The sequence below is a fragment of the Hemiscyllium ocellatum genome, chromosome 9 (genome assembly GCF_020745735.1).
Source record: "Hemiscyllium ocellatum isolate sHemOce1 chromosome 9, sHemOce1.pat.X.cur, whole genome shotgun sequence".
NCBI lineage: Eukaryota > Metazoa > Chordata > Chondrichthyes > Orectolobiformes > Hemiscylliidae > Hemiscyllium > Hemiscyllium ocellatum.
Window position 1 is genome coordinate 71,099,971 of NC_083409.1, and position 24,201 is coordinate 71,124,171.

At 41.6% G+C, this 24,201-nt stretch overlaps 1 protein-coding gene across 4 annotated transcripts in view; it reads left to right on the plus strand.

Annotated features, from left to right (window-relative positions):
- Positions 1 to 498: 498 nt before the first annotated feature.
- Positions 499 to 24,201, plus strand: part of elavl4 (ELAV like neuron-specific RNA binding protein 4) — a 107,472-nt gene continuing 83,769 nt past the window's right edge. For 2 of the 4 annotated variants that reach the window (XM_060829820.1, XM_060829818.1), the window contains exons 1-2: positions 499 to 537; positions 3,923 to 4,163. In XM_060829820.1, coding sequence (XP_060685803.1) covers positions 499 to 537; positions 3,923 to 4,163 — 280 coding nt within the window. Of the gene's footprint in view, positions 538 to 1,179; positions 1,189 to 3,922; positions 4,164 to 24,201 lie in introns of those variants that run through there. The other 2 variants (XM_060829819.1, XM_060829821.1) reach the window with 2 other exon arrangements.

Sequence of the window (24,201 nt, forward strand, 5' to 3'; positions counted from 1 at the left end):
TGTGCACAGGGACATGCACTCACCTCAGATTGAACCAGGCTGAATCTTCAGCCTCTTTGCTTGCTATCAATACACTCACTCACTTTAAGCCCACTATTGCCTTGCCTTGCCTTTGTGCAATTTGTCCTCTCAACCAGAGATCTCAAGCTCACAGTTCTGCAATATTGCTGTGCCATTTAATGCAGACACAAAAACCAGGGAAGCTTACTGTGTCTTCAGTCAAGTCAAAGGGGATAATCTTCAGTCAGGAGTTCCCAGTAGAGCAAATTACCAGTCCAAGGTAATGAATACAGTCAAGCAGCAGCTTGACACAGTTAAAGACAGAATGCTCTCCAAATAAGTGTTGAGGATGCATATTGTCAGGCAGCTCACCTTAACTCTTTCTGCCCTATTGTGGCTTTTTTCATCCTGGATTGAAAGAGAGAGACAGATATTGAGGACACTGAACATGGATGACATAGCTGTTAATTTTGGTGCAGGTGATGGTGTCCGAAGCAAATGAGTAAGCAGCACAGATGGTTCATGTTGGCAGTTAGGGTAGGTGACAGCAAGTGAAGGAAGATGTTTCAGGCAGTACTGAGAGTGGTAGAAAATGTGCCTTTTTGGGAGGTCCATACAGTAGCAGGAAAAGGGTGAGCATAAGGTAACAGAGAGAAAATGGTGGTAACTATGTTGGCAGAGTATAGAACGCTTCCGAAGAAGAGTTATACCAGATTCAAAATGTTAACTCTGTTTCTCATTCCACAGATGCTGACAGACCTATTGAGTTTCTCCATCATTCTCTGTACTTGTTTCAGATTTCCAGAATTGCTTTTATTCAGTCTTTCTACATTGCTGTGCATTTCTCCAGATGGCTGAAACTATACTGACTTAGCTGGAAGCCTCGGGCCAGGCTGGCGTGGTCTGGTGTATTGCCTCTTCCACTGATCCTGGTGGACATCTTGTCTGAATGTCACCTCATCCAGCAGGATCTTCAGGTTCCCGCCCACAAAATAGGACACCAAATTTTCTTTGGTTTTCATGCATGAAAATGTCAAGAACTGTATAGGGCAGCTCAAGACTGAGAACACATGGCTTTTGTAGATGGTGTCAGCAGTTCAAGGATATCTTGGCAGTGACAAGTTGTTCTAGGAACGGATGAGATGAGGATTGGATTTTGTAGGGCAGAATAGGTAGTTAATGCAGCAAGTTGATAAGGTACAGTGAAAAAACTTGGGATGCTATACAGCAATAAATCTTCCAAAACCCAATGCAACTTGCAATTAGGCAAAAATAGTAAGATTCAGTTACAGTCTTTTTATTCTCCTGATTTACTTTCATAAAGGGACATTAAAAACTGCATACAGTACTCCAACGTTGACTTAACCAATTTTTTCTGCAAAGTAGCAATTTTTGGCTCCGATATTTTGTCTTGATTTGTAAAACCAAGAATGCTGTTGACTTTATAATACTTCATCTTCCTGCATTCTCACTCTTCCTAGGAATTATTACTGGGAACTGCTTCAGGAGTTCCAAAATAGTTATCATAATTTCAACACATCATCAACAGAAATCGTGTTTTGTATGTATCTAGAATTTCCACTAAAGTTATTGCAGCCAGTAAGAAAAACAATGAGAACATTTCCTAAATATATTGTATAATGATCCTTCTCTCTCCATTTTCAGTGTCTTTAAATTAAGAATTTACTCCTTTTTCCACAAAATGTATGATCATCACTTATCCATATTAAATTGTCCCTCCACCTATTCATTTAATTATCTCTTCCTTAATTTTTTTACAATCCTCCTCACTATATGTATAATCCTTTATTTTTGTACCAGCAACAAATTTTAAAATCCTGCTCTTTATGCCAAAATGTACATTCAATAGGTGCTGAGAGTAATCAACTGAGGTTTTGATTATACTGTACATCTCTGATCTGAGCAATACCCATTTACTGTAATCATTCGATTCTGGACCATTAACTAACTTTCTTCCTATGTTGCGGCAAAAAAAAAGTTTTAATAATGAAGTCTGTTGAAATCAGAGTCTATATATAACACATTTACTTTATCTGCTTATTCCCTATCTCAAAAACAAATTCTTAAATGTGTCCAACATAACTTACATTTAATAAATTCTTGCTGGTCTTTGATTTACCAATGCATTTCACAGAGACACCATGTTTATCTTAAATTATGGATTTTAAGCTAACATAATGTATAATTTACTGATTCAAGTGCTGTTTACTTTCATTTAATTTCTGTATGTAATGTTCTCAGATGTATTACTCAAGTTAGTACTTTTGTCATCAACACATTCTCCTCTTCCGGCTCAAGCTCACCCTCACCCTGAACAACTTCCCTTTGAACTCCTCTCACTTTCTTCAGATCGAAGGGGTGGTCATGGGTAACCACTTAGGCCCCAGTTTTGCATATCTAATTGTGGGGTATGTGGAACATTCCTTGTTCCAGTCCTGCTCTGGCCCACTCCCACAACTCTTTCTCTGGTGTATCGATGACATCATCAGTGCTGCTTCCCTCTCTCACCCAGAATTAGAAATGTGTATCTATTTCGCTTCCAATTTCTACTCTGCTCTCACCTTTACTTTGTCCATCTCCGACTCTTCCCTTCCCTTCCTTGACTTCTCTGTTTCTATTTCTAGGGATAGGCTGGACACTAGTATCCATGACAAAACCCGCAGTTACCTTGACTACACACCCTCACTTCTTGCTTCTTGTAAAGACTCTATTCCATTCTCCCAGTTCCTGTGTCTCCATTGCATCTGTTATGATGATGCCAACTACAACAAGGGGCCTCTAAAATGTCCACCTTCTTCCTCAACCAAGAATTTTCCAGCACCATAGTTGACAGGGCTTTCAGCCAGGTCAAACGGAAATCCTGCACTTTGGCCCTCACCCCTTTTCCTCCAAGCATCCACATCCAGAAGATCATTAGCCACCATTTCCAGCACTTGCAGCAAAATGCCACCATCTGATACATATTCCCCTCCCCTGTCAGCCTTCAACAAGGAACGTTGAGCCATTCCTCCTTCATTCCCAACACACTCATGGCGTGTTCCCCTACAATTGCAGAATGTATAACATCTGCCTATTTACTTCCTCCCTTCCCACTATCCAAGGCCCCAAACACCTTCCAGGTGAAGCAGCACATCACTCAATCTAGACTACTGTATTTGCTGCTCAGAGTGTGGTTTTCTCTAAATTGGGGAAACAAAGCTCAGATTGGGTGACTGTTTGATTCACGAAACACCATATTCTGTCCACAAAAAAAGATCCTTCTAGTTGCTTGCCACTTCAACACAGTACCATGTTCTCTGGCCAACATCTCTGTCTCAGGCTTGCTGCAGTGCTCCAGCAAATCTCAGTGCAAGCTGAAAGGACAGCACCTCATTTTCTACCTGGAGACCTTCAGTCTTCCGGACTCAATATCCCATTCAACAATGTTAAGGCTTGAGCACTTTTATCCATGCTTTCCCCCACTCCCACACACCAGGCCTTTTCATCACATGGACTGCTACCACACACTACCCATTAACAGCGATTGATAGTTCCCATTAGCAGCTATTTATTCCCTCAGACTGACCTTTAACCACTTCTTTGTCTGTCCAACTGTTTTTCTCCCTCTTTGGAGTCTATCTCCACCTATTATTTACTGTCCCTCCATCCTTACCCATCTTCTGTATATAAAAAAAACATTATTTTCCCACCTACCATCAGTTCTGAAGAAAGGTCACTGGACCCGAAACATTGACTCTGCTTTCTCTCCAGCCTTGCTGTCAGACCTGCTGCATTTTTTCTGTTTCTGTTGTAGTATCTTTGTGATTTTTAAATGTTGGATTTTCTGTGTCTGACTTTGGAAATGTGTTTATTGTCTTGTAACCATGCATGGAATTCTAATGCTGACTTTGCATTTTCTTAGATAATCAGCACCATGGAACCTCAGGTGTCAAATGGCCCTTCATCAAACACTCCGAATGGCCCATCAAGCAACAATAGAAACTGTCCATCACCTATGCAGACAGGTGCTCCTACAGATGACAGTAAAACTAACCTCATAGTCAACTATCTTCCCCAAAACATGACACAAGAAGAATTCAGAAGTTTGTTTGGGAGCATCGGTGAAATAGAATCATGCAAACTTGTTCGAGATAAAATAACAGGTTAGTTTGGGCCTGAAGTAGGAAACAAACTGTAAGCATATAGCAATTCTCTTCAGGCGGATCCAAGCAAAATGTTCAATTTGTCAAACTTTTGAAGTCTTGTATGGTGAGATTATGAAGCTTTAATATTATTTCTGTTTTAACATTTAAATTAGAAACCCTTGTATTTCCTTAGGGGCTTCCAGTCTCCAGCTGTGTATGGTAGGAGTTAAATTAATGGTATTACTAGCCATTTTCAGCTATTTACATATCAGAAGATACCATAGGTTACCCACAAGAAAACCCATGTCAAAATTACAGACATAAATGTTAGGTAATGTAATCTCTCAATATGTACTGTGACTACTGCAATGATAAAATTTCAAACATAATATCATTTTCATTCTCAATGGCAACAAAGAAGCAGCAGTATTGAACAATTGCCCACCATGTGCTTTTCTCATGTTCCTTTCCACAAAGTCACATGCTAAATATAACCAGATGACTGATTCACTACTGCTAATTTTCGCAAAAGGTGGAGTTTGCCCCAATTAGTTCTGGCAATGGATTTTAAGAGTTTTGCACATTTTGAGGAAGATTTTTTGGATGTGATGCAGCCACTAGCTAGAGAGCTGGCAAGATACCCGAGTTGACCCGTTTGGTGAAGATCCACCATAATACAGCCAGTCAGGCAATTAATATGCCACTGGCAAGTCCTCCATGGGATCAGGATCCATGGAACATAAATCTCACCCTTAAAGGGCAATCAGAAAATCAGAGCTTGGCAGCTCTTTTGCACTCTATAGTGACCTCGGGCAGTGATAAGTGATGACAGTAGGGATCAGGAGAGGAGTATATGGGGGTTGGCAGTAAGCAGGCTGCCCTTTTCTCAATGCCAGATCCTTCTATCAGATACTAAGTGCCTTTGAACAAGGAACACCCCCTTCCCCCAACCCCACAAAACTGCAAACAATCGGTGTAGGATTGCTTGTTTTGCTGCCTGAATAGCAAGCTCACCCACAAGCCTCGAGTTATTACTAGTGACAATGAGTTGAGACCCTTTTCTGGGCATCAGTTAGAGTTTAAAAGCTTCAACTGGAGGTGGTATAGGGAAGTTGTCCATGTGTCAATGTTCATGTGCAGAAATAAAAGTTGATGGTCCCTACCCTGCCTGATTATCTGGCTTGTCCCATCTCTACACTTCCCATGGATTAGTGCATAAAATTTGTTCGATATAGTATCATCTATGTACCTCAATTTCTATTCCCAATTGCTTGCACAAGGAATTTCCTGGTGGAAATTTATAAAACTCATCTTCCTTTGGGTAACAAGGTGCTATTATAGCAACACAAGATATTACCATCCAACAAAGAATATAATTATTGTCCCATCAAGCCATAAACCATTTTTGTTCCTCTTCATTATGCATTTAATCTGCTGAATAATCATTCTGTGTAAATGTTCCTGATCTCCAAAGGAAATTAAGTAAGATCACACTTTCATGCACAGTTCTTTTGCCAATTGTTCGTCATTTCTTTCTTCATCCTTTCAGCAGCTCTTCCTCATTCTCTGCACACTTTTTTGAGTCTATACTTTTATGAGCTATAGTACTTTTTTCCAAAATTCTAAACTTTCTGCAGACAAATTTGGATCAAAAATACAACAAGAGATGGCACTATAGAAGTAGGGCATACAGTGCCTCATTCCTTCTGATTGACCTATGTGGAGTCCCATACTAGAGAGGACATTCATGAATGAATATGAATTCACTCTGCTTGTGGCAGAAACCACCAACTGGTACTAATGTGACATCAGCTGTATCACTGTGTCACTATTTACAATGTTGGTCCACGCAGGTCTATTTACTGTGCTCGCTTGTCACTCTCAAAAACTTGTGTTCAACTGAAAGAGGGGCCCAGCATTAGCATCACTTAAAGGGCTTGATGCATAAGGTAAGAAAAGTTAGAATAACTTCTGCTACAGTATTTGGAAGTACAAAGAAATGTTTTTGGAGGTTTTGTGGTATGTTCCTGGATTTTCCCAGCATCATAGGGAAAGTGGAGAATTTTGTGATCTATGTACACAAAGGCTGCACTTGTAATGCCTCTAAGTCTGCAACACAGTATGAAGGTGGCTACAGGCTGTGGAGAAGACAAATCCTGTAAATACTTAATGCCAAGTTGGAGTCTAATACCTCGATGCTCCTTGACAGAATCAGGAGGCTAGCTGACAGACTAGACATTGGAGCCAATGTCTCTGGATGCATCCTCATCGTCTCTGTAGGCTAACTCATGGATGACTTCATCTGAATCCCTGTAATTGAATCTGTATGTGACCTCCTCTTCTGCTGAATCTGCACATCAATATGCTTTAACCCCTGACAACTGCAACCTGCTCATTTCTGGTGACTCACCAACTGCAAAGATTCTAACTTTGTTATAGCCCCTAAAGTACATGCTGGAACAGAATCTGAATTAGTGGTTCTGAGTACCAGATCAAATGATCGGGCTTTCTTAACAATTACTGCACTGTAATTCGAACTCCTGATTGTGCGATGACCAAGCAGACAGCAGTTTTTCAGAGCAGAATGTAATAGGGGTTTGAATGACATGACTTGTGGGAAGATGTCTTGCAAAATTGGATGAAAAGTATGGCAAGACTCATCATGACTTCAAATTCATCCCACCCTAGCTTTTATGCATTTCACAAAAGCAACATGGCAAGATTCTCACTAGGTATCACTGAGATGTCAATCAGTGGTCAATTTGATTGTTAAATACCTTGTTGATGTCACAACTCAACTCATTTAATATTCAGATTCCCATTTTACTAAACTCGCCAAATGACCTAGTCAATTTTTTTTCTGTTAGACCCTTGGTGACCAGCCGAATGTACTCCATCTCCACTAATCTGCCCATACATCTGTCATCTGCCAACCCATCACAAACATTTTGCACTTTTTCTGTTCACTGTGTGCTCTGGAAACACAGACTTGCATTGCAGGGCACAGCAACCATTTATATTGAGAGGCTGCCACAGGAATATTTTACACACAGGAGCAAGCACCTTGTAGGACACAACACTTGACCTGAGTTCAAAGTTCCCTGTCCCACTGTCACCATGTCTTCAGTCCTAGGAACCATTGGCTGGAGCAATTGGAGTGCAGGTGTGTGCATGTTTGTCTGTCAACTCATGAGGGTGCTGGATATGAGTCACCTTGGCAACCACCAACTTCTCCATCAAGGCAAACAGATGGATGCATGACTTGCTGCAATTCTGTTGTTTCTGAGCAATAAGGATGATTGCACCCCATATGTCTGTTTGCCACTGCTGCTTCTCCGTATATATTAGAGTTCAATCCCTAATTGCCATTTCCAGAAGGTCACTTCCAATCTGGGGCTGAGCAGATGGCAGTCTGCAGCAATCCTCTGTGTGGTAGCTGTCTAGGCCATTTCCTCAGCCAGCTGCAGAGCTGTCATGATGAGGTGCTCAACAGATTGTGAGCCCACACTTTCTATGCCTGCAGTTGCTACTGCATTCTAGGCCTTCTCCTGTGAGGAGTATGATTCTCTCCTGATGGAGTTGAGGACAAGGATGTTAGGCAACTGCTGCCATCTTCCCCAACCCCAAATAAAAACTCATACAGGCTCTTTTCAACATGTTATGGGCTGTTTTCTGTAAGAAGGAAAAGGAGGGAAATGAGTAAGATGAAAGCACAGCTGTTTCTCCTGATGCATATCGGGGATAGATGGTGAGGTGTTCTGAAGGACTGAGGAAACGGTGCGGAGGGCATGCAGAGTTAGTGCTGTGGAAGACATAAGGTGAAAGCAGGTGAGGGAAGGTGTCGCTAGCGATAGTGAGTATGGTGGGCATGAGCCTTGGTGGAGGATGGGTGCAGAGAGAAGTCTGAGGAAGAAGGGTTACACTCGAAACGTTGACTTCTGCACCTCCTGATGCTGCCTGGCTTGCTGTGTTCTTCCAGCCTCCTGCCTGTCTGCTTACCCTGACATAGCAGAGAATGTCATTAACCTTCTTTCTGCATTTCTGGCCATTCCTCCTAACCCTGGAGAAGGCACTGTACTTGGTGGTGACCTCAGATCAGGCTGGCAGGGTCTAGTGATGCAACCTCTTCTACCAGTCCTCTGGGAAGAAGACTGTTCTTCTTTGCACCATTCTGTCATCTTGGGCCTCCAGGTCTCTGATAGAGAAATGCAGCGCCATCTTCCCTCTCTGCCAAATTCCAATTCTGTGGGTCAGGCAGCGTCCGAGGAGCAGGACAATTGACATTTCAAACATAAGCTATTCATCAGCTATGCTTGAAATGTCAACTCTCTTGCTCTTAAGATACTGCCTGACCTGCTGTGCTTTTCTAGCACCACACCTTTTGATTCTGCAGCTCTGCAGTCCTCACTTGCTCTTATATTCCAATTCTGACCATCAATGCACAGGGCAGCTTGAGAATTCTAGTCAAAAAACCAGAACTATGGATGCTGGAAATCAGAAATGAAATCAAAAGCGTACAATGCTGGAAAACCTCAGCCAGTCCAGCAACATCTATGGAGAGAAATCAGAGATAATGTTTTGGGTCCAGTGACTCTTTTGTTCTGAAGAAGGGTCACTGGAACCAAAACATTAACTTCCATTTCTCTCCACAGATGTTGTCAGACATAATGAATTTTTCCAGCAATTTGTTTTTGTTTTTGTTTTTGGAATGGTAGCGCTTTTCCAGGTACACTGTACTAGATTAAAGATATTGTGGCTGCAAGCAGTTCTGGTCTTCGGGCAAGTATCCACAGAGTGAAAGTTGTTCTGAGTACAACACATGGTAAGTTTGGGTGCCAACTAGATTTAAGAGATGATAAAGGGATGGGCTGAGTAATTAATAGTTTGATAAGAGGAGGCAGAATAAACTCTCTCAGCTTCATGGCAAAAAATTCTGATGCAGCTTGAACAACCAAAAAAAAATGTAAGGTTCAGTCCTCAGTATCTGAAAGCAGGAAGCAAAAAGTGGAAGGTTGCAGTGAAGGAAAAGCTTAATGGGTTGAAAGTCAAGAAATCTATAGTTACGCCTGCAACCTGCTCATCATGCTGGATACAATCAGGGTGAGTGATTTACTTACTTTATTTATTAAACAGAAACAATGGCATGATTTAGCTATGACCACACATCGAGCATGTCCTTGGAATGGTTCATGATCTAAGAATTTGTATGAGCTTGTGTATAGTCCCTTTTTGCTTTCAAGCCTTTCAATTTTAAAAGAACCAGCTGCACAGGTTGAGGCTTTAAACAAAATAAGTGGTCAGTTTATTACATAACTATTTCATTTTAAAAAATTCACATTTACAGTACTGCAGGTCGTAGCTCTTGGTAACATGGTTTAATACTTCCCTCTGTCTCCCTGTTGGTGTTCAGATGATTCTCCTGAGATCTCTGTACAGAATGGTTCCTTATAGCCAGACTTTTACACAGTTTAAAACTTAAAAATGGCAGCTATCCCAAACTATTGAATCATGTTTCCATGTTAATTATTAGGTTACCTCAGGTCTGGAGCACAGACCCATCCATTTTCCTTTAATTGAGGTAATTAACTTTTTAACTGTCTCTGCTATTCATTTGAATGGATTTCTTTCTGTCAGCTTTTGGTGAGTTAGAGAAAGCTATTCCCATCTGCAGGGAAACCATTGACACCATTGTCAATGATTTTCTGTTTACTTTTAAAATTGTTCATTAAATTTCAAAAGGTCTGTCATGGTTCCTCTTCAGACAACTACAGTCTGGTTCCAATACTAGCAGAGTTCACAAGGGAAGACATATGACCTCTCGAAGCCATTTTGTGAGATGCCTTATGTCCAATTTAAAGTCAGACTAGCTTTCCTTACAAATTATATATTATAACTGCACACTCTTGACGATAGTTATATTGCAGAATATGTTATAAGACTAGTAATCCTGACATCTGGATTCAATGCTTGATTTACATCCCATTAGAGTGCGCTTGTGGAACTTAAATTCAGTTAGACCATAAGAACTAGCCAATTAAGCCCCTTGAGCCTCCTTCACAATTCAATAAGATCATGGCTGATTGGACATTCTCACATTCACTTTCCTGCATTTTCACCATATCCCTTGATTTCCCTACTGATCAAAAATCTATTTATTTCAGCCTTAAATGTATACAAGAACTTTACCACCACAGCTCTCTGTGGTAAGGACTCCCAACTCCTAAAAGAAGAAATTCCTCCACATCTTAGCCTTAAATTGACATCCCTTTATTCTGAGACTATGCCCTCTGGACCTAGACTCTCCTATGAGGGGTCATATCCTCCCAGATTTACCTTGTCAAGCCTTTTTAAGAATCTTGTGTTTCAAAGCAACCACTTTTCATTCTTCTAAACACCAGTGAGTGGAATCTCGACATGTTTAGCCTTTGCTCAAAAGATAATTCCTCCATTTCAGGGATCATCCAAATTAACCTGCCGTGAGCTGCCTCCAATGAAATTATATCTTTCCTTAAATAAAGGATTCAAAACTACTCACAGTAGTCCAGATGTGGTCTCATCAGCACCTACTAGAGTTGCATTAAGATTTCCCTACTCTGTACTCCAACCTCCTTGAAATAAGGGCGAAAATTCTATTAGCCTCTCTGATTATCTGCTGCAGCTGTTTTCTAGCTTTCTGTACTTCATGTAGAAGTACCCCAAAGTCCCTGTATGTTACAACTGTCTGCTGTCTTTCTACATTTAAATAAAACTATTCTTTGGTTCTCCCTTCCAAAATAAACAATTCCACATTTTCCCACATACCAACGTTTTGTCCACTTACTGAACCTTTCAATATAGTGTTTGTATCCTTCTCACAAACTGCCTTTTCACATATTTTTGTGTTGTTTGCAAACTTGGCGACAGTATATTCACTTTCTTCTAAGTCATAAATATGTATTGTAAACAGTTGTGGTCCCAGCACCAAATCCTGTGGAACTCCCTTGATCAAAGGTCGCCAACCTGATAAAGAATCTCTTATCCCCACTCACCCATTAACCAATTTTCTATTCATGCCAGTAGACTACCTTCAATACAGTGGCTGTTATATTATGACTTAACCTTTTGTGAAGTACCTTGTCAAATGCCTCTGGATGTCCAAATACAACATCAGCAGGTTTCTCTCTGTCCACTCCAGTTGAAACTTCCTTGAAAAACTAATAGATTAGACACAATTTCCCTTTCATAGTGCATTGCTGACTCTGCTCAGTTAAACTATGATTTTAAATATGCTGCTGTTACTTTCTTAATAATCCCAAATTTTTTCAGCAAAAGATTGAAATACAGTTGATTTTGCTATAACATGTGTTTTTTATCCATGTGAATTGGCTTTACTGCCGTTGAAGAATTTAGACCATTATTTGTAGAATGCGAACTTTCCTTACCTATATTGGCTATAACATGATCCTGGCCCCATTATTTTAAATGGAGTGGCTATTGTGCAATTTTCTTAGAATGCAAAATTGCAGGAGAACAGGACTATCGTGGTATATCAGAACTGACTGTAACTCCAGAGGCTTGTATCCCATCACCAAGTCACCATTTATTTATAGATGGAGAGTCCTTGACACTGATCCAGCTCCCTCAGAGCCAGCTCTCAGAATAGAGAGGATGTCTGACACTCCAGTTCTTATCTGTCAGTCAGGGCTCCCTGACCGAACCAGATTAACAGCCCCCAATCAGGGAACTCATATTCTATGAGATCCACCTGGCTGACCTAATTACAATCATTACATCCCTCCCCCTCTGAGTCAGAGGACATAGGCTGGTTCTTCTTTTTTCTGTAGCTGCTCCTTTGGAGTTTTAGCACTGGGTTAGGTTCATTCAATTCTGCATCTGATGCAGGCAGTGTGTAACACACCCAGTAGCTCACCTCTTGCCCTCGGAGCATCTCAGAAGAAATGTATTCTCTTCAGTTGGTAAATGCATGAAGGTGACAACATCTGCTGTCTCTCTCTGAGTCTGAGGTCCGTCAATGCTTGATGGAGAGGGAGAATCCACAAAATGTGGAACAGTTGGAAAGGCTGTCGAGAACCAGGCACATTTTGCTCCCACACCGTTTGCAAGTTTGCAGCTTTCATTTGGTCCATGTACTTGTTCAGGATCGTTGCACCTATTCAAACTTTATATGTCACTGGACTTCACCTCGCGTCGACAGTGCCTCTTATCCATGCAGGGCCATTCCTATGGTTCCTACACCAAACTTTGCCCCCGAAAGTAAACTGCTGATCTCGCTTAGCAGAGTCTTGTGACCAGCACTGGCAGTCCATTTCGCCCTTCACACCGCCCCCCCCCCCCCCCCACCCCAAGTCCAAGAAGATCAGATTTAACCTGATGCAGAGTTTCCTTCCCATTAGCAACTCTAGTGGAAATATCCCTATAGTTGCATAAGTAGTGGTCCAAAATCAAATAGGAGCTGGAACAGTTTGGTATCTAGTGAAGCTATAGGCTGTTCTTTAAACCTGACTTCAAAGTTTGGACTCCCTTTCTGCTAGAAAATTGGATGAAGAATGGTATGGAGCATATGGTCCATATGTCAAATACCATTCCATTTAGGAAATACTCAAATTACCTGCTGGTAAACAATGGTCCATTATCTGTGACAAACAATTCTGGGTGTCAATTATTACAAAAGATGTACACAGTTTTCTCTCATCATCCCCATGTTTGATGAATGAACTCAATGCATGTCCAGCCACCTTGAATAGGTGTCCACAATGACTAAGAATATTGAGCCCATGAGAGGGCCTGTGAAGTCAACGGGTAACCAAGTCCAGGGTTTACCCGGCAATTCCCACAAATGTGGGGAGCTGCTGGCTGTAAATTTTGTCCTTGTTGGCACTTTTGGCACTGCCCCACCAACACCGCTTTTTCTGCATCCAATCCTGGCTGCAAGACAAAAATTCTCGCCAACATCTTCATTTTGGAAACCCCAGATGATCTTGATGGAATGCAGCCAGTATCTGTTGGTGACCTTTGCTGGAGATAATCACTCTTGCTGCCCATAATAATATGCCATCCTCTACTGTGATCTGGTCTCTCTGGGTCTGAAGAAGGTTTCATTCTTGGTTTTGATGCCCCTTTGGTTTCCCTCATCACCACCAGCTATTTGAGTTTTGCCAGGACCAAATCTTTCTGCATCTTGAGTCTAATATTGTCAGCTGTGCCTGGAAGTGTGTCCAGAAAATTTAAAACCAGTACGGACTCTTCCAGTGGCGCTACCACTGATAGTGCATCTGCTAATGGGAGGCAGCTCAATGCATTTGTATTTGCTATTTGGTTTCCCGGATGGTTTTCTAACTTATAATTATACACATTTAGTATTAGAGCCTACTGCTGAATTCAGCCTGAAGCTATGGACGGCACTGCCTTGTCTTTTTTAAGTAGATCTAGAAGGGGCTTGTGATCTGTTTTTATTGCAAATTATGTCCATAAATGTAATGGTAGAAAGTCCTGACTCCAATTATGACTGCCAAGCTTCCTTCTACATCCAGGCATATTTACCCCCTGCATTAGCCAAACTCCTGGATGCATATGATATTGGATGTTCATCTCCATTGGGCCACCTTATGAGCTAATATTACCCCAATATCATACGGGGAGGCATTACATGTCAATACCAGATCTCACTTGGGATCATAGTGTGCCAACAGCTTAGAGGATGATCCCTGCTTCTTCACTTCTAGAAAGCTATGAATTGGCTATGAAACCAATGGATTTTGCTAAGCAATTTAGCTGTTCCAAAGCACATGTAGGTGTACATTCCAGGGTGTACACTCTCCTGGATACCAACCTATGACTTATGTTACTCAATTTAGGTCTAGTAGGATTCCTTTGCTGTCTCAAGTCCACATACTGGCAGCAAGTACAGTGGCTTGCTGGTGCAGATCCTGAAGAAAATTTTAACTGTTTTGACAAAGCTGGTCTTTGCTTTGGGGTTTTGCTGTGGGCTCACCGAGAGACCCTCTGTTCGGGATATTTCCTGAGATAGGCTATACAATTGCCTGCACTCAGCTGGTGTTCCTTAAACTCAGGCAGGCAAAAGTGAGGACTGTAGATGCTGGAAACCAGAGTTTAGATCAGAGTGGTGCTGGAAAAGCACAGCAGGTTTGGCAGCATCTGGGGAGCAGGAAAATTGACATTTCCGGCAAAAGGTCTGATTCCTGATGTAGGGGCTTTTGCCCGAAAGGTCGATTTTTCCTGCTCCTCGGATGCTGCCTGACCTGTTGTGCTTTTCCAGCACCACTCTGATCTAAACTTTCATTCCTCAAACTCATTCAGACTTGTGAGAGTGTGCACTTCCATTGGAATACCCTGCAACTCATATGCTCCACTTTCAGCATTTTCCAATCTTAAAGGCAGTTGTAATGCTTGTTTGAAATCCAGTTGGGCTTCAGCTACTAGGCACCTTTGCATGGTTAAATCATTAATCCCACATACCAAAGAGTCCCTCAGCATCTCATTAAGGGTTAAACCGAAATCACATGCTTCTCCCAGTCATCTTAACATCCAACTTGAATTTCCCTGGTTTTTGAACTGTTAAGTAAAATCGAGAGCATCTCCAAATTTGAGGAGGCTTGTGGTTGTAATATTCCTTAACTAAATCCGTCATCTTTTGAAAGTATTTAGTATCTGGTGCCTCAGGAAAAGCTAGGCTCCTAATAACTGGAAAAAGGTGCAGGTGCACAAGCTGCCAGGAGAACTACTCATTGCTTTTCTGGAGGATTTGAGCTGGAGGGAGAGGTTGAATAGGCTAGGGCTGTTTTCCCTGGTGCGTTGGAGGCTGAGGAGTGACCCTGTAGAGGTTTATAAAGTCATGAAGAGCATGGATGGGGTAAATACACAAGGTCTTTCCTTGGGGTGAGGGAGTCCAGATTTAGAAGGCATAGGTTTAGGGTGAGATGGGCAAGATATAAGAGACCTAATGGGAAACGTTTTCACACAGAGTAGTGCATGTATGGAGTGAACTGCCAGAGGAATTGGTGAAGGCTAGTACAACTACAACATTTAAAAGGCATCTGGATGAGTATATGAATAGAAAGGGTTTGGAGAGATATGGGCCAGGTGCAGGCAAGTGGGACTAGATTAGGTTGGGATATCTGGTCGGCATGGACAAGTTGGACTGTAGGGTCTGTTTCCTTGCTGTACAGCTGTATGACTATGATTCTATCTGCCCCACTGTAATTTTCCAGGGAGGGTAGGGGTGGGAAACACACATTCTTTCCACATCCTGGACCCAGTCGTAGATGGCAGGATGGAATTAATCAAGCTTCCCAAATAACAGCATGACACCAGAAATGCTTACCTCAACTCAAAGACGACTGATAATTTCTTCAGAAGAGTGCTTTTCTCTCGTCACCACTGAAATAACTCCACAGAGGCCAGTCTGCGATCATCAAGTCACCTTTTATTTACATATGGTGGGCCCTTGACACTAATCCATCTCTCAAAGTGATCAGGATGTCTGACACTACTTTAGCTGTCAGCCAGAGCTCCCTGACTGGACCAGATTAACCGTCCCAATCAGGGAACCACATGGTTAACCACATGGTTGTGGGTATGGAGTTACATGGAGGCTAGACCAGGTAAACAAGGCAGTTTCCTTGCCTGACGGACATTAGTGCACCAGATGAGTTTTTCCAACAATCAACAATGGATTCATGGTTATCATTAGACCCTTAATTTCAGAATTTTTTAATGTTGAATTCAAATTTCACCATCTGCCATGGCAGGATCCAAACCAGGGTTTCCCAGAACATTACCTGGGTTTCTGGATTAATAGTTCAGCGATAATACCATTAGGCCATCACCCCCCCCTTGATTACTATGATCTGCTTGTATAGCTCGCAAACAAAGCTTTTAACTGCACTTAGGTACATATGACAATAAATCAAATCAATTAATCAATCAGCTATCTCTCTTAGGATTCCTGGATGCAAGCCAGCAGGGCCTGTGGACTGATCTCCTTTAGCCCCCTTAATTTGTGTAATGCTGCTTCTTTAATGATGGTGATGGTTTTTAATTGGTTCCATGTATTCTTTAGTATTAATGTATGTTCAAAGTATCTTCCACCATAAAGACTGATGCAATTAAAAAGATGCATCTGAAATAAATAGCTAATCTCAGCTGATATGCTGGCATTGGAGGGAGTCCAGAAGATGTTTACTCGAACAATCACAGGCGTGAAAGACTTGTTGTATGAGGACTCTGTGAGAAAAAAACTCCTTTCTTCTTTGTCTTAATGGGCGACCCCTTGTTCTAAGTTCTCTCATAAGCGGAAATATCTTTTCCACAAGAACATTGTGAACACTCCTCAGAATCTTATGTTTCAAATAATATCATCTCTTTCTTGTTTCCTACTCTTCATGCCAACAGATACAAACCTAGCCTGTCCAACCTTCCTTCGTCAAATGCATTTGTTAGTCAAGTAAATCTTCTTGAACTTTTCCAGTGCATTTACACCTTCCTTAAATAAGGAGTCCAATACTGTACACAGTATTCCAGATATAGCCTTACCAATGCCCTGTATAACTGAGGCATAATCCTTGCTACATTTTTTTTATTCAGTTCTCTTCATAATAAATGAAAACATCATGTTATGTAGGTACAGCAAGAAATTAGAAAACCTATTAGTTGTTTCCAATTACATGAAGGCACCCAGATCCCTCTACATCTGAGAACACTCCAATCTCTCACCATTCAACTTTCCCAATATTGACTGGAACCTCCTAAGTGCAGATGGTTTGGATGGAGCAGTTTTTGCAAGGTGTGTTCATGAGGGTTTCCTTACTCAGTATGTACATAGACCGACAAGGGAAGAGGTCGTTTTGGATTTGGGTGCTCGGCAACAAGCCGGGACAGGTATCAGATCTCACGATGGGAGAGCACTTCAGTGACAGTAATCATAACTGCCTCACATTTAGTATAGTCTTGGAGAGTGAAAGAAGTAGTTACCGAGGGAAGATATTTAAATGGGGAAAAGAACATTATGATGCTATCAGACGGGAGTTGGGAAGTATAGACTGGGAGCAATTGATACACAGAAAGGGCACAGCAGACATGTGGAGACTATTTAAGGAGCAGTTGTTGCGAGTGATGCATGCATTTGTTCCTCTGAGGCAGATAAGAAGGGGTAAGATCAAGGAACCTTGGATGACGAGAACAGAGGAGCTTCTCGTCAAAAAGAAGAAGGCAGCTTACGTAAGGTGGAGGAAGCAAGGATCTCGCACAGCTTTTAGAAGATTGCAGGCTTGCTAGAAAGGAACTCAGATATGGACTGATGAGAGCCAGGAGGGGGCATGAAAAAGGCTTGGCAAGAAGGATTAGGGAGAACCCAAAGGCATTTTATTCATACGTGAGGAATAAGAGAATGATCAGGGAGAATATAGGGCCAATCAGGGTTAGAGGAGGGAACTTGTATGTGGAGTCTGAGCAGATAGGGGAAGCCCTAAATTTGCTTTGGTTTTCACCAAGGAACGGGACCTTGTTGTGAATGAAAACTTTGAGGAGCTGGGATACAGTCTTGACCAGATCAAGATTGATGATGTTGATGTGATGGAAACTTTGGAAAACATTAAGGTTGATAAGTCCCCAAATCCAGACCAGATTTATCCTAGGCTGCTCCAGGAAGCAAGAAAGGAGGATAGGGAAATCCCTGGCAATTATAGACCAGTCAGTCTTACATCAGTGGTCAGCAAAGTTTTGGCAAGAATTCTGAGGAATAGGATTTATGATTATTTGACAAAGCATAGTGTGATTAAAGGCAGTCAGCATGGCTTTGTGAGGGGCAGATCATGCCTCACAAATCTTATTGAGTTCTTTGAGGAGGTGTCAAGACAGGTTGACGAAGGTCGAGGAGTGGATGTTGTGTATATGGACTTCAGCAAGGAATTTGATAAGATTCCCCTGGTAGGCTCATTCATAAAGTCAGGAAATATGGGATACATTCTACCTGGAGGTCAGTGTTGAGTGGGGTCCTGCAGGGCTCTGTTCTTGGGCCTCTGCTCTTTGTAGTTTTTATAAAGTTCAAACTGGATAACTGCATTTTGGAATGTCGAACTTGAATGCTGAATATAGGGTTAAGGATAGGATTCTTGGCAGTGTGGAGAAACAGAGGGATCTTGGTGTTCAAGTACATAGATCCCTCAAAGTTGCTACCCAAGTGGATAAGGTTGTTAAGAAAGCATATCGTGTTTGGCTTTCATTAACAGGGGAATCGAGTTTAAGCGCTGCGAGATTTTGCTACAGCTGTACAACTCCCAGGTTAGACCACACTTGGAATATTGTGTCCAGTTCTGTTTGCCCTAGTATAGGAAAGATACAGATGCTTTGGAGAGGGTACAAAGAAGGTTTACCAGGATGCTGCCTGGACTGGAGGGTTTGCCTTATGAAGAAAGGTTGAATAAGCTCGGATATTTCTCTCTGGAGAGGAGGAAGAGAGGAGACCTGATCGATAATGAGTGGAATAGATAGAGTCAATAGCCAAAGACCTTTCCTCAGGGCAGGATTGACTGGTAAGAGGAGTCATAGTTGGAGATATTAGGAGGAAGGTATAAAGAAGACGTCAGAGGTAGGTTCTTTACGCAGAGAGTTGTGAATGCATGGAATGCGTTGCCAGTTGTGGTGGTGAAAGCAGAGTCACTAGGGACATTTAAGCGACAGCTGGACATGCACATGGATAGCAGTGAGTTGAGGGGTACGTAGGTTAAGTTATTATATTTTACATTAGGATTAAACAGCACGTCGTGGGCCAAAGGGCCTGTTCTGTGCTGTACTTTTCTATGCTCTATGTTCTATTTAGATAATATGCTTCTTGTTTACTTGTTCTGCTAATATGGACGATTTAAATCTTCCACGTTTTGCTTCTATTTGTCATGTCTTTGCTCACTCACCAGAAGAGACTCCTCTTTAGTAACCAAGACATAGAGTTAAGAGAAGGGAGGTTATGCTGAAACTGTATAAAAGGTTGGTTGGATCTCAACAAGATTATTGTGTGCAATTCTGGAATCCACATTATAGGAGGGATGTGATTGCATTTGAAAGGGTGCAGTGGAGATTTACCAGCGTGTCGTCTAGGCTGGAAAGTTTTAGTTATGAAGGGAGATTGGATAAAGTGGGGTTGTTTTCTTGAAGCAGAGGAGAATGAGGTGAGAATGTATGAATGAAATGTATGAAATTGTGAGAGGCACAGACAGAGTGGAGAAGAAGAAACCTTTCCCTTTGGTGATGGGATCAATGACCTGACAGCATAGATTTAAGGTAAGGTTCAGGAGATTTAGAGGGGATGTGAGGAAACATCTTTTCACCTCGAAGGCCGGTGAAAATCTGTGTGTCCATCATATATTTGTGATGCCAAAACACACAAAGCTATAAGCCAAGTGCTGGAACGTTGGATTGGAATAATTAGGTGGTTGTTTTTGACCTGCGCAAACTTGATGGGTTGAAGGGCCTTTTTCTGTGCTGTAGACCTCTATGACTCACTTGACTTATCTATATCCCTTTGTAGATTCCTTATGCGCTCTCATGTTACTTTCCTACCTTTGTGTCATCAGCAAACTTAGCAGTCATACCGCCTGTCTCTTTTTCCAAGTAATTTATATGCATTGTAAAATCCTCATGGCACACTTTTTGCTTTATGTTTCTAACCAGCAAATGACCTATTTATGCTTACTTTCTGTCTCATGTTATCAAGCCTATTTTCTCTTAATGCCAATATGCTATCCACTACACCATGAATTTTTATTTTCCACAGGCACCTATCAGATGCCTTTAGGAAATCCGAGTACAAATACATCCACTGATTTCCATTTATCCACAGCATTATTTTATCAATAACTTGGTTAAACATGATTTCTATTTTACAAAACCATGTTAATTCTGCTTAGGGAGTCCTAGAAAATTAAAATCATTGCATCAACTGTCTTATTGGCTATTTGTTAGAAGACCATTGCCTGAAGTCCTTTGGGACTCAGGGACTTGACAGCTTGCATCTCCAACAATTTGCACAACCAGTTTCCCAATGATTTTAATTTTCTTGCGTTCTCTCTCCCTTCCATTTTCTGACTTACAGTTATTTCTTGGAGGTTACTTGTACCCTCAAAGTTAAGACAGATGCAAAATATCTGGTATATTAATTTGTCATCTACTTACTTTGCATTGCTCCAGTTTCCTCCCACAGTCCAAAAATGTGCAGGTTAGGTGAATTGGCCATGCTAAATTGCCCATAGTGTTAGGTGAAGGGGTAAATGTAGGGGAATGGGTATGGGTGGGTTGCGCATCTCTGGTTCAGTGTGGACTTGTTGGGCCGAAGGGCCTGTTTCCACACTGTAAGTAGTCTAATCTATATATAATCTAATCTATATTCACCAAGAATCACTTTCCATTAAACCAATGCTCATTTTTTTAAAATAGCTTTTGAAACTTTTGAATCTATTTTGATATTTTCTGCTCCCAGCGTAGGCAGAAATAACAGCGTGCTGTGACTTAATTGGGTGCAAGTTCAAAAGCAGATTCGTGCCATCAAGATAAACTTTAGCAATTAAGTACCCCCTCTGTAAAAGGAGAGTCATCCCTCTTACTATTGTATGTACATGGATTTGCAATGACTAATTGCATAACTTGCTGGAATTAACTTCACCTTCCCAATCAACATCTGCCCAATCAAGAAACTCGACGCTTCAGATATTTGATCACATATAACAAATGTGTACCTGGTCACTTGAACTTCGACCTCCAATCTAGGTGAGTTCCTTATCTCTTCTGCCTCTTGCAAAATGTAGTAAATGTCTATTATCATCTTTTGTGCTGTAAACTATGCTCCTGCAATAAGCATATCCAATTTGAACAAGGCAGGCTAAGTCCTTGGGCCATTACAAAACCCAAAGGCAGAAAGGCAATACAGAAGCTTTGCTTCAGAGTAGCAGCTTAGTACAAAGGATATTCCAGATTATATGACACAAAGCATACAAACAGCACAGCCTTCCAGTTGTTCCTGTCATCAATCACAGAGGTCTTAGACAACAGTACATGGGAGACTCTGGACAAGCCACCATCTCTAGACAAGCTGACTAAGACCCTTGAATTCTTCAAGAAGAATAAAACTCCCAGAAATGATAGCTTACTGGCCAAGTTGTATTCGATTCCATGGGACTTGATGGGCAAGAAGCTGTTGGATGTATAAAAGTGTATGCTTCTGGCCAGGAGCATGTGCAACTCCATGAGGAAGGGCACCATTGCCCCAATCTACAAGCAGAAGGTAGGAAAGAGGAACTTAGAAATTGGTGACCAATCTCACTACTACCAAATTATTTTCCATTTGGGTCAGGTCAGCTCTGGGTTCGGTGATTCACCTTGATGTTAAGCACATCACTGGGGTAGCACACTGTAAATCAATGTTCCGAGTCGTCACAAAAGGTTTTTTTTTAAAAAACACATCTTCTCTAGCTCATCTGCAAAGTACACTTTACCTACTGCAAGAACAGTAACTGTGTAAATGGTCCTTCCAATGACAGTCAGGTTACATACTTTTAAAAACTTAAGTAATCCTTCAGCATTCCTTGGTTTTAAAATTGCTCAGTCCACAATTAAAAGTAGGTTAAAATAAAAAAAGACATTTACATTGATCTGCATGCTCTGTACCAGGCAGGATGTTTTCTGAGAGCCTTAGGCTTGCTATATTCAGCATTCCTCATGATTTGATGCGTATTTTCATTTTCTTTATTAAGGAAATAAAATAAGGAGCTTTTGATTTTAACTCTGGTTCAGAGCCAACTGCTTTGTAAAGGCTAAAGTGCATGTGCAAACCTTGTCCTGGATCAACATTACCACTGAAGCAGCCATGATACTTTGGGCACCTCCTGGATGGTTGTACTAAAATGATCTTTGTGTCAAAGGTTTATGAGTCACTTTTAGGACAATCCACTGCTTGGTGAATGCTGCCAAATCCTCCCACGTTCTGAAACATCTTAAGTGTCTTACATCCTCACTATTCCTGTGATGCTGCAATTGCATTGTTACTTCACTGTATTCATGCAATCCCTGAACATCCTCACTGACAATGCTTCAGTTACCATAAGTCAATGAAGTTTTGAGCTAAATGTGACCATTGCAACCTTCACAGTTAGACTTCCTAGTATGGCTTTGAAAATCACAAATATGTGACCTTACCCGCCTGGAGCCTGTAAATGTATGACAGATTCCACCATCTCTTCTGTCAGGAACGTGTGCCAGATGTAGCCATTGGACATCCTAAATCTTGGTTTCTCCCCTAAACCTTGTCATCAACATTGGAGTCTTTGAGAATAATCTGAAGCACTATCACTGGCATCACCAGTATGAGATTCCCTAATGGATGAGGCAATCTCTCGTCACCAATTTCACTAAGTATGAGAGAGATAACAAGATGTGTTGATGAACACAGCACAATCTTTAGATCATGCAAAATATTCCAAATCTTTAACTTTCTCAGCTCCTATTGGTACAGTCAGACCACAACAGTGCAAGTGCAATGAGTATATACTTTCAAGATTGTGTAACGTATGCATTGGTTAAACACCTAGACTACTAATGTGACCTTTCCTGTTTCCCACTCAATCTAATTGCAGTCTGACATCAGCAGTTGTGGTTGAAAGATGATATGCCGTTGTGACACTGAAGAATCTAGCATATTTAGGCATACAGAGCACTGATCTGCTGGGAGAGTCCAACAACTTGAAGGACTGAATGCAATGGGGTCACTGGCAGAGGAGACTTGGAGAGGCAAGGCAACTCTGAAGTATGTAGGAAAGAATCTAATAGGGTGTATGTTGGTTGCTCATCCATGTGGGTGCCTGCTGACATCACCCTGCCTTGACAAGAAGGGGTACCCGGAGTGAGGTAGAGGTGCATCAACCCTCTCAGCTTTGTACTTTGTGCTGAGTACCCATGCCCAGAGTGATGGAAAGCAAGTTCAAGCACATATTAAACAGAATGGAACATTCTTCTGAATCTGGATCTTCAATGTGGCCATCATCGTTTCCAAGGAGACAGGCAGTTGCTTGAGTTTCGTAGCATTACTCTAGTGAGGACTCCATTTGTTGCTTCAGTCTGCTGACAGCCTCTGGTACACCTGTATAATATTTCCCTGTGTCTCTTTGCAGATTGACTTGTCAGTTATGACTGAGTTTGGAGGCACTATTTCTACGAAGAGGCTCAGCAAATGCCTGGATTCCGGCAGTGCTGTGAGTGTCAGCAGCTTCAGGCTTTTCTTCATTAGCTGAGCACCACTGTCACCTGATTGTATGCTTAAATCTCATCAAATCATCCTCTGTGCTGGTGGAGGATACAAATGAATGCTTTATGCTGGTACATCCTCTAAAGATTCACCGATTTCATTATCCGAGGTGGTGCTAATGGATTTAGGTGCAGTCTTTTATGCTGTGCTGAGTGTTGCATGCCACTAATGCCAATAGATGAGAGAAGATTAGTTGAAGATGCACAAACATTTATGCAGACCATTGTGCCTTAGTGCCTGTGCCCAAAGAGCAGAGTACGTTGTTGTTTACTGGCTTCCTGGGCCATTCATGCCCCACTGTCACCATAGGAATGCTTCCAATCTTTGCTGGCAGTTTTATTGCCTGCTCTTCATTGGGGTGAAAATCTTAAAGCCAGTATCTCTCCACCTGTCTTAACCCTATTCACACAATCGTGGAAGGGCTTATCCATCAGTGAGATAAAGAAACAGATTCAGTGTGGTGACGATATTGCAAGAGCACTTTGAGCATGCATAAGCAGGCAATGAGCCATCTTTAGTCGGAAGCACAGCGCGTAGGAAGAGTTAGTTGTTTGGGAGCATCAGATGGATGTAAGCCCTTCAGTACACACTAGGCATGTGATCCTGAAGTTTGCAGGCTATGATCTTTTGTGAGATGCCAGTGCAAAGGAAGAGTTGGACAGAATGTTGCCCCATGAATGTGAAATAGATGAGAGAAGATGGTGCCAATTACCCTGGCAGAACAAAACATGCCATTTGTGTTCTTGCAGT